At 40.9% G+C, this 11,281-nt stretch overlaps 2 protein-coding genes across 4 annotated transcripts in view; one reads left to right on the top strand and one right to left on the bottom strand.

Annotated features, from left to right (window-relative positions):
* Nucleotides 1-1,357: 1,357 nt before the first annotated feature.
* desi1a (desumoylating isopeptidase 1a) lies at nucleotides 1,358-7,383 on the bottom strand. Its single transcript, XM_071899905.1, has 6 exons — nucleotides 7,293-7,383; nucleotides 6,821-6,842; nucleotides 5,856-5,925; nucleotides 4,217-4,326; nucleotides 3,163-3,285; nucleotides 1,358-1,448 (listed from the first exon to the last, which is right to left on the bottom strand). Exons 1-6 carry the CDS (start codon nucleotides 7,381-7,383, stop codon nucleotides 1,358-1,360), a joined length of 507 nt encoding a protein of 168 aa, XP_071756006.1.
* A 1,022-nt stretch (nucleotides 7,384-8,405) lies between these two features.
* The window catches only part of flii (FLII actin remodeling protein), a 53,876-nt gene continuing 51,000 nt past the window's right edge, over nucleotides 8,406-11,281 (top strand). For all 3 annotated transcript variants that reach the window (XR_013504970.1, XM_071899902.2, XM_071899901.2), the window contains exons 1-2: nucleotides 8,406-8,512; nucleotides 10,095-10,205. Coding sequence is in view for 2 of the 3 variants with exons in the window: in XM_071899902.2 (XP_071756003.2) it covers nucleotides 8,450-8,512; nucleotides 10,095-10,205 (174 nt within the window). In the remaining variant the exon portion in view is untranslated. The remainder of the gene's footprint in view (nucleotides 8,513-10,094; nucleotides 10,206-11,281) is intronic.

Raw genomic sequence — 11,281 nt, 5'->3', positions numbered from 1 at the left:
GGCACCGATCATTTCAGAGCAACAACGTTTCAGGGGAGGGGGGGTGCTGATCGTGGATCGCAGACTGCGCATCCTTCATCATCGCAAAGTAAAACAGATCTAGGATCAGCACTCCTCCTCTGGGGCTGAAAACACAGGTCCTATGGAACCCATGGTGACTGATCTGCCATACAACAGGGCTGTGGTTCAATTCACTTTGAATTCAATTAAATCAGAGATAGGATTTAGGCTGACATATCCAGCCTATTGAGAAACAACTGAGAATGATTTTACGCCATTGTGCCTGCCATACGCACAAACTTGTTATCTCCTCTGTCATTAATAAATGATGCAGTGTTTACTTACATGTAGAAATAACTGAATTTATGGTGAACTGACCCCAGCCCTGATATACATAGATATAAACCCTAGAGAAGACATTATGACTTATGATGTCCCCTCTAGTCTTGTAATCTCTATGCTGTTAGGCATCATTTAGTACATGGCTACTGTATGTCATATCAACAACTATGTGACATAGGGAAAGATAATGTAAGGTCAGTAGGTAACCACGAAAGAGTTGAACTAAACTCAAAAAACAGAAACGAATATTCCAGGTACAAAAGCATTGCTGGTGGGAGATAATCTACCAGCTACCAAATAACAAAAAGTCAAAACAAAAACAGAAAAGTACAAAAGCAAAATGATTGACATTAATAGACCCGCTGAGATTCAACCCTCCATTAACCCACATCCATTGAAAATCAATATAGTAATTAAAACATATCTATGCAAGGGCGGACACTCAGGTTCATCCCATTGTAGTCGGCAGCAGACGATTCTCACATGGACAGCTGTCTATCATAAAAAGACAACCACATCATATGATGCATCGCGGCTATTGTGTGAAACCTGATATGGTATTAATGAAGTTTTATTGATCGGATATCTCACTTCCCTCCCGATAATAAGAGCCAACATTCAGTGGAGGAAACAGTGTTTTGTCCACAACTTCACAAATTCACCAGCCTCTTTCAATATTTACCAACCAACTACATTTTAAGGAGAAGAAAGAATCTCCACATGATGGTTGGTTAGCTGCCAAAGTGGCTGTTTGAGAAACTGACAAATTTACCAGCATTTGGCCGGTGGCTGGTGTTACTTTCCCATCCTGCCAACATGAGGTTTGGAAGGCTTAACTGGCCAGTCCGTGTCTCAGTTACAGCTTCCAACATTGCTATATGCTTCAATACCAGTGTGCAATACTGTTATAATAACAGAGAAAAAGACAGAAAATATGAGTTCCAGACTTCTTCTGGCTGTCTGACTACAATGGAAGAGACCTTGAGAGCGCCCTGTGACTTCGGATGCACTTCGTTTAGTTGTTTCTTCCACCGTTGATGACGTTCCCCCCGGGAGGGGCGATGTGGATGGAGTCCAGGATGGGCCGGAGGATCTGGCCAAATGGCCTACAGGGAGGGAGAGGGGAGGAAAAAAAGAGAGAAGGTGAGAAGGTTTGATTCCTTTTTTCAGACTGAAACATGTTTTGGCTTAGCTGCCTTAAATCTAAACCTTATTCAAATGTGGCTGCATGTGTATCATCTGCATAGTGTGTGTGTTAGTGATGTAGGAAAGGATTTATTACTATTACTGTATAGCAGTGTCTCTTCTACAATTGAAATGGCAGGACAGGCCAGCTCACCAAACAGACCTGTCCTGCCACTTAAAAGAATTTCATTTGTTTTGGCTCCAATAGTGCGTTTTAGAGTCGCAAGCTGTAAATGTTTCAGAGACTTTTCCTACCTGCCAAGACAAGGAGGAGGAAAACACAATAGTGCGTAATACAATACTTTAAGCTTACTTTTCCACACTATATTGCATTGTGCTGCCATGCATGTAAGCATCTCTACAGACAGTTATGTTAACTGAACTGTCACGTACAGTATAGAGAACTTCTCAGGGCAGCTTATGGAACATAAGCACATTTCACTGGTACTACAGTGTATGTGCCAAGCTGTAAGGACGATTAATCCAGGAAGGTTGTATGCTAACTGCAGGGGTAGCAAAGGTAATAGTTGCCCATTATGCATCTACAGTATCCTACTGTGTGTGTGTGGGTGTGTGTAACTGTGCCTGCGTTTAATATGCTTTGTCTGCATTCTCCTTACCTGTTTCTGTTCTGTGCAGCACTTTTAACAAGTGCAAGCACTGTAAAGCACTTTGGAACAAAGTGTAAGAATTTGTATTTAAGTGCTCTATAAATAAAGTTGACTTGACATTAGGACTACAGCAACTACTGCTGCCTGTTTTCTCCTAAGTGTAGCAAAGTCAAACTGAATGGGCACATTGTAGCAGAAAACTCTCAAATGACTGGTGGCCAAACCATTCCTTGTGCCTTGTGACAGCTGAAAATAGAACAAAATGAGTTTTCAAAACAGTTTGTCTGCTGTATGGAGCGATAGTGAAGTATTACTGCAGCTAGTGTCCGAAATTAACTTTTTGGCTCACCTGCCAAGGGCTGGTAAACTACAAAATGTACCACCTAAGAATCATTTTTACCGGCCAAAATTATTAATATACATTTTTCAAAGAAATACGTCACCCTACCTGTTTTCAATGCTATTTTGTGTATATAATCAGCTACTGGTGTTAATTTAAAACTGACCCACTTATACAATAGATCAAGTTTGTGATTCATCATGAAGTGCAACTAAATTCTAAATTTAAAGAGAGCATTTTGAAGCGTACCGACACACACCCACACACACACACACACACACACTATTGAAGTTAGAATGTTTCACATTTTGATATTAATTCTTAAGTAATGTTAAGTTAGTTAACCATCCAGGCAGTGAAGAAGCATGAGGAGAAGTTTGCATAAGTTTAGAATCTACTGCTTTGTGTGACAGGCAGCCAATCAAGAATCTGCTTTGATTTGATTGGCTCACTGTCACAGAGAGTGTACGGTGGCCAGCAGGGATAAAGTTTGAGAACAGGCAAAGACCAAAAACTGTGTATAATAAAGGCATTAAGTTAGCAGTGGGTGACCCTTATTGATTAAGAAAGACCAATTTTATCGCCATCTGATGCATGGCAGATACTAACTTCGGACCCTGACTCCATCTCTATATACTCAGTTAAAGCACGGGCAGACTGAGACAGACTGAGAGACACACTCACGTGGAGAGGACTTCAGATGGAAGGTCGGTGATGTAGGAGGGGATGGGCCTGCCTGTGAGGAACTGAGCCACCTCGTTGGTGAAGGTGTTGCAGTTGTGCTCAAACAGCCGATACCTGTCACCTCTGAAAGAAAGAAAGGAAACATTAATGAATCAGATAACAGTTTCAGAGCATTGTGACTAGATAACAAAATGCTAAAGATAAACCTATCATTCACCTAGACTGAACTGGTCAGAATTTTGAATTTGGCGACAAATAACCCTTTGAAAATGAGACAAAATGTATCCAGACTCCAGACTCAGTGTGTCCAGACTCAGTCTTTCTTCAAGTATTAATAGATACTGTAAATTCAGTGAAACTCATAATCCATCATATATATATAACCTAATTTAAATGGTTACATAACGAACAAATACCAGTTGCCAGTCCTGTCTGCTAGGGGGCAGAGCGAGGGAGAGGAAGATTAGTCATCAGAGCACAGGCCGAGGTCGAGGTTTTCAGATCTATTTTTATGGTGAATATGAACAACAATTATCATTGTTAAGGCTGTTATCGCCTTCACCTAGACAACTAGTAGCTTTCCCCTCTGAGGGAAGGAGGAGAGAAGGCCACCACTAGTTCATAGTCACCAAAATATTTCTTAGACTGCAGAATTATCATCTTCATCATCTAAATCTCTTTTTAAAATGCACTTTTATAGACTTGTAATGGTTCTGATGTTTTGCTCACTTGTTCTGTTTCTAATGTTTTTTCAAAGTCTTTTTGTAAACTACTTTGTAAACTAAGCTTTTAAATCATTTCTATGTCAATAAAGTGTATTATTATTATTATTATTATTATTAACATTATTATTATTAGTAGTAGTAGTAGTATTAATAGTAGCAGTAGTAGTATTGGTATTATCTGATGGATGAGAAACACAAGATGAGTTGTCTCTGCATAGTTTTTTCTGATCTTTAAAATGGATTTAGGGCCAAAAATCAAATAAATGGAAGAGCAAATCCTGTGCAGGCAAATGTGAGTTTGTGTGTGTGTGTGTGTGTGTGTGTGAGACCTGTATGTGCTTTCTCCCAAGGAAGAGAGGTAATCCATGAAGATCTCCTCTGACACCTCAGTCTCTCCCAGCTCCACTACTGTGTCTGGAGGACCGAGCATCGTCCCACCCTGACAGACACACACAGACACAGACACAGACACACACACACACACACACACACACACACACACACCATTTAATGATCATCTAAAATTATGAAAATGTCTCTCAAAACTAAAACATTATTCAAGGACTATCGGAAATAGTACCCCCAGTAGTTACTGAAGAGGCAGGCAGGAACTCCATTACACAAAAAAAGATGCATTCAGAAGTCCAAGGATCAACTGAACTTCAATAGTCTAATGTTTTTTTAAGACAGAGGAAGTCCATTTATTGATTCGAAGCCAGGGAGACTAAAGAGTTCCAAAAGAGCAACTGCTATTGATGAGCCAGGAAGGCTAATAAAGTCCAACTCCCAATGTTACAAGAGTCATTGCAGAGCCGGGATGAACCTTATAGAATATCTATGACCTGTGCTTCCTTCTGCTTCTCAATAGCCAATAGTCAGTCAGGGAGCTCCAAGCACAGCACACACAGTTCAATATACTGATAACACAAGAGTGGACTGGGTTCAAACACTCTGATCAAGTAAATCAATCAAATGGCAAACAAGCACTAGGATCTCAAGCTATTCACTGCATATTAACGCACCAACACATCCATTTCTAGAGCTGCCATTTTGCACCGACGCTCAACAATCATACAGGGAGAAATCCATCGTAGAAGAGGAAGAGAGACCAATTTCTCCACTGACAGTAGCCTCAATAGACCAGAATGCAATGCAGCCACAAGACATGTTGTAGTTTTGACCGGAAAATATCTCGCTCCACTATAGCTACTGCTCTCTCCACCTACATGTATAACCCACAGCTGAATGGAACAAGTTCAGGCTCGTTCTGTGGGGGTTGACAAAAGGCATTCTGGGAAATGTAGGAAATCACTAACTGAAGAAGAGGTAGACGAGGCAGGTTGAGGGAAAGTGGGTTCACCAAAGAGGTAAATAACTCTTGGAATACATTGAACATCACAGATTGATGATATATAACAGTGTAAGAGTATGCGAGGGTGGATTTTTCCTTTAAGTACAACAGTGCCATAATTCACAGTGCATCACTCGTGTATTATTGCTTATTTATTATACATGTTTAGTGCGATGAAACAATGTCTTTTCAATGATTTAGTGATTTTCCAGGAGGCCTTCTAATGAACGGTACACCTCAAAACAATGAACAAGCAACCTGGTGATACATTCAGTCTCTCCTCATCACTTTCACCTTCAAGATGCATCAAAAAGCAACAAGATCAGCACTTTCTTAGAGTGCCAGGAATCAAACCAGTAACTTCTTCAGGTGTTAGCGGGCCTCTCTACCTCTCCATTTCCAGGCGTGATGCAATACACTCGTCTAGAAACTTTGCGTACCTTGGGATTTTTATGTCTTGCGGAAGTGGGCCACAGCCTCAGCACCAAAAAGTTTGAAACTCCCTTGCCTGCTCTCCGTGTGCAGCAGCGCGAGGTAGTTGGCCTACATTTTCGTCATGGGCTCGTTTGATGAAATATGGGAAACAAGAAACGTCAATTCCCTCGTTGCAGTCTTACCGGCGAACAGCTGGAGATCCCCACCCCTCCGAAGAAGAACTCGTCTCCGTACACGACTATGGCCGTGTGCCTGGAAGAACACAACAATATCAAGAGGATAAACACAAGTCTACAGAACAACTCTTCAGTATATTAGCTGGTGTTTGCAGTACAGATGCTACTAGAGGCACTTAAAGGAAAAATCCACCCTCAGATACTCTTACACTGTTATACATCATCAGTCAGTGATGTTATTTTGTCAGTTTTAAGTGTTGTAATTTACTTTTTTGGTGTAGGCCTACTTTCCCTCAACCTGCCTCCTCTACTTCTACTTCAGTTAGTGATTTCCTACATTTAACAGAATGCCTTTCAACAACCCCAAGACAACAGGAATGAACTTGTTGCACTCAGCTGTTAGTTTTATGTGTCACTCCCCTTACTAAAAAAGCAACATGTCTTGTGTCTGCATTGCATTCTGGTCTGTTGAGGCTCCACTTCCAGTGGAGAAATTGATCTCTCTTCCTTTTCTTCAATGGATTTCTCCCTGTATGATTGTTGAATGTCGGTGCAAAATGGTGAGTCTAGAAAGAAGGAGCTGTTTGAGATAGCGGAACAATTTTCTGCTACCAAATTCCATGACATCACAGTGTCTACATTTGGCCAGTTATCTGTGGGAATAAGAGAAATACACCTCCAGACAACAATATGGACCCAGAAAGGTACAAGGAACATCGCCAATAGCTGTTTCTAACAGTGTTGAAGTGTTTTAGTGTGGATTTTTCCTTTAATCCCTGGCTTCTTAACCTCTGCATGGGGACCAGAAATGGGTCACTGGCCTATTTCTGATGAATCCGCACATAACATGGGAAGCAATACGTTTTCATGACCCAGCAGGACTGACTTTTATTAAACCTCTCATTTAGGTCAAGGCCAATAACCCTGGACTTACAAAACCAACAGTAATAGTCAGAAGGGGGGATTCATACCAAATGCCGTCCAGCTGCTTTCCTGTAACAAAAAGGAGAACATTAGTGAGAAGAGAATAGCAAATCAATGTGTTATCAGCTAGAGACACTTGCAAACAGGTATACAATACAAGTGGTCGATTTGCATTGTGTAAAATTACATAACATCCACATCTAACAAGTTTAACAGTTTGTGCTACCAGGATGGACGTCAACACCCTTAATATCGACCATATATCATCCTATGGGTGAACCTGGCAATAAAATGCAAATCAATCACGCTTTTTTTTTTTTTACATAATTTGCATAAAACTTAACTGGACCGGGGCCAAAACATAGTAGCCGAGAATTAGGCCTATACTCTACACGGTAATACAAGTAAAGCGACTTTACGAGGCACACACAATGGAGAGAGCATCATCACCCGGTATTTGTCGTTATCACTGAAATGTCCCCAAGGCCAGCGGTGGAAGAGATTTTTGATGTCACTCACCTAACATGATGGGACTGAGGCTGCGAGCCATTCCTCTTGACAGATCGTAAATATACAGCTGTACACTGTATCTCGTGGCATTCTTATCCATAATGTAAAACCCAAAATACAGCTGTCTTTTTTTTCTGTTAGCTGGCGAGCTAATGTTTGCTAACGGCACAGCTGACAGCTGAGAGAGGTCTTCTCTGGTACCAGTGTCAAACCAACCAGAACAAAAAATACACCATATAAGATTTCCGGTTATAACTTTCAAAATAAATGCCTTATTAACAAATGTGTTACAAACCTGGTTACAAAGTACTTGAATAATACTTTTATTTTGAAGGGAAACGTTACATTTCCGGTATTATTCTGGCTATTTCTAATTGGCTTGACACAATTTGGTCGTGTAGCAGCTGATTCTGACACCGGCTTTCGTGGAATGTGTCACGACCAAAGAGGTTGTCACAACAAGATCAGCAGTTCAGTATCTCGGACTTTTTCTGCACAAATAACGTCATCAGACATGAATCTTATCTTTCAACCTTTATTCATAACCAGGCACAAAGGTTCCTTTGTGAAGAAGCAGTACGACACAAATTCATCGAAAGATAAAAAAATCAACCGAGGGCGCCCCCAAGCGGCACCTCGGTGTGTCCGGTATTATAATAATTCCATGGGTCTGTCTGTCCCGTTATAGAGAAGGAGTTCATTATTTCATTTCCTTCTTTTCTGTCGCATTTGATCGTTTGATTTGACGACGTTGGACTTGTATAACTGGGTACATTATAATAGTGTGTAAAACGGAGGTTCCAAAAAGGATAACGTTATTGATAATCTGAGTGCTAAAACTTTGTTACTGCTCTCAAACTCAGCTGGTGGAGTACCCCGACAGTTTGGGGGTGTTTCGGTAGCAGCTGGGAGTGGACTTTTCTACGCAGCCACCAACGACAGCCTCGGAGTAAAATACAGGAGAAGACAATGACATCATAGCCGATCAGAGTCGGAGGGTAAGGACCATGCGCAGTGAGTGAATGACATCACCACTTGAACTGTTCATGTCTGGTGACGACGTGTCCTCTCCTGCATATTTTTCACAGCCACCAGTCAACCCACCCTGCTACTTCCAGACCAAAATAGACTGGCGAGAGCGGAGCGGCTGACATTCTGAACGAGAAATGGCTGCCACCGGAGTTCTCCCCTTCATAAGGGGGGTAGATCTCAGTGGAAACGACTTCAAAGTAAGGATTTTAGGCAATATTATTGGATTTAACATCGATAGCTATGTAACAAACACTAAGCTTAGCTAGCTAGCTAAAGCTAAGCCCAGTAAGTGGCACAGGACAACACAGCGACGCTAAGCTAACGGCTGAGCTCGCTAAAACATTAGCTTACGAGTTTAGCGCACTAGCATTGGGCGTTAGCCAGTTGTCATATGTGTGACATGACTAAAGTAGAGTCAGTCATGTCTTGACCACAAGCGTCCTGTCCGGCGTTTATCAGAATGCTAGTTCTGTTTTTGGGAATTGGGGTAGCTAGTTTATTTAGCTTGTTTGCTCATTTTGGATAGTTTTGGATACATTTAACGTTAGCTGTTATTCTAAAGCCAGGTTAGCTAATTCAGCCTTATTGTTGGCTAACTCTGGTTATCATGTCTGGGCTACAAGTCAGAAGCCCTGTGTCAGAAGCTATCTTAAGCTAGAGGTTTAACCAGTCAGTTTTATCAAGGTTTAGATAAAGTCATGGCCAAAAAACACTACAGAGTGTTTTGGGTGACTGTAGCCAGCTAATGTCGTCATACTTTTATATTTTGACCCACATAGCAAGCTTAGTTTGGGAGACAGGAAAAGCAGCCCTGGCAGCAATGACAGCTGGCATGATTTGGCATGTATCGGAACTGAACTGTTTGTGTACTGTGTACATGGCTGCCATGTCAGTACCACAGCTGTACAAGCAGGGTGGGGAAATAACTTTTTCAATTGTTAGCCATCAAATGGCCGGTGGATTCAAAACACGTTTCAGTGTGAGGTGGCATTATTTAACTTGCCGACATTTTTCTTATATAATAAGCACTCCAGACTGGTTAGTTACCCAACCTGAGCAATACAATGTAGAGGCAAAACATCACAGCTGGCTAGATGTCTGCTGTCTAGCTAACTTACTGAAGTTTGCCAGATTTGTGCTGTCACACCCATCCACAATGCCACTGAAACCAGAAAGAGGGTTATGATGTCATCTCTAATCTTGTATTGAGACACACACACACACACACACACTAAATGTACTATTCTCATTCTTGTATATTAATGAGGTTAAAATAGTCTGTTTTTGTTAGATATTGGATTGATTGCCCTTTAGACTGCCTGTTGGATTTTGTTGACATTTCAGAACAAAGATAGAGTTTACAGTTGAATGGCAAAGCCCTTTCACTTTGAGTAGTTATTTGCTGGCTTTACTCGAAGTGGTTACTGCCAGTTGCAGTTACACAAATCCCCATCTTTTATGAGTAACCTCTAGGATCTTATGTCAATATTTCAGGCTCAAATGATTTGATAAAATAACTATTGACACTATTTTCTGTAGGCCATGTCACCTGGGTTCAGTTGTCATAACCTCTCCACCACAGGCACAGATTATTGTTATTGGTAATGCTGGCAGTTGTTTAGAGTACATTTCAGCAACTTATTTCACACTGATATATTGAGAAAATATTGTACACAGCTTTGATCAACAAAGTCACTATCAACATTTCTGTTGTCAGATGTCATTCTCTGTCCTGACAGTTGTCACTTTTTCCCCTCTCTTGCTCTTCTGTCTTTACAGGGCGGTTATTTCCCAGAGCATGTCAAGTCTATGAGCAGCCTGCGATGGCTGAAGCTCAACAGAACAGGACTGTGTTACCTCCCAGAGGAGCTGGCCTCTCTGCAGAAGCTGGTGAGACTCTCAGTCCTATTCACTAATTATTAGCCGGGCAAGGCACCTCTATGCTTGGGGACTTCAATGTGGATTATAATGAATGAAAGGTCTGGGGCCTGGTCTGCGATTATACAGGCTTCCTACATAGGTCTTCAAACTCTGGAAAAGTATGGAATAGTTATGGACATGGATGGGTAATTTTGAGGTCTTAAAGTTTTACAATGGGCAAAAAGCCTAGATAGATAGATAGATAGATAGATAGATAGATAGATAGATAGATATAAGATATAAATATGATTTTAAAAAAAAACTTGTTCAGTCTCAATAAAAACAGGACTACACATTTTATGTAGTTGCAGACCCACTGTCATTTCAAACACTAGTACATTTGTGGCTGCTAAGATTTTACCACTCTACCAGGCTTTTTGGCTGGTGTTCAGCTATCATTTGGTGGTCCTATCTATTCTAAAAATCTAGGAATCTAGCTGGCAAATCAGTAATGTTGGGATCCACAGTGAAAGTCCAGAGTGCCGATGAATGTTGAGATGCACCAGCCACTGTGGGCTTTTAACAGAAAATGCTTTCCTGCCCCGATAGGAGCCTGGATAAAAGATGATGGCCAGTATACATTATACAACAATATACAACCGTTTCAAGGAAAAGAAGTACTGATCTATTTGTCAGGATACATAATCACACAAGGAGTCAGTTGGTGGTGCCTGGAAAAGAAAGCCTAGGAAAAGAAAAGATAAAAATAAGAGCGCAAAAGGATATATTTTTTCTGTCAGTCAGTACCCCACTCTGAGGTGTATTGTGACCACTAACCTATTCAGTGACACACAGAAAGACTTAAGACTACTGTAGATTGAATACTTCTAGAAAATATTGAATGACTATTACTCTCTGAAGCAGGCTAAAGTACAGGGGAAATGGCATCCACTCTAAAGACAGTATAGAAAGCTATGTGGAGGAAGACCTATATATCCAAGCGCCATGGTATAACAAGGGCAATATAGATAGGCATGACACAAGACGATATAGATGTACCATTTTTCTCATTTATATTTTACATTCTTGTTATTATTATTATTATT

The sequence above is a fragment of the Centroberyx gerrardi genome, chromosome 7 (genome assembly GCF_048128805.1).
Source record: "Centroberyx gerrardi isolate f3 chromosome 7, fCenGer3.hap1.cur.20231027, whole genome shotgun sequence".
NCBI lineage: Eukaryota > Metazoa > Chordata > Actinopteri > Beryciformes > Berycidae > Centroberyx > Centroberyx gerrardi.
Note: the sequence above shows the minus strand (reverse complement) of the source record. Positions and strands in the feature narration are given on the sequence as shown.

Excerpts from the sequence above, each read along its gene's own strand:
- desi1a (XM_071899905.1), bottom strand. The coding sequence starts at position 7,383 with ATGGATAAGAATGCCACGAGATACAGTGTACAGCTGTATATTTACGAT. Across the intron at positions 5,926-6,820 it reads AAGCAGCTGGACGGCATTTG|GCACACGGCCATAGTCGTGT; the intron begins GTATGAATCCCC and ends GTGTTCTTCCAG. Across the intron at positions 4,327-5,855 it reads GGATCTCCAGCTGTTCGCCG|GGTGGGACGATGCTCGGTCC; the intron begins GTAAGACTGCAA and ends TGTGTCTGTCAG.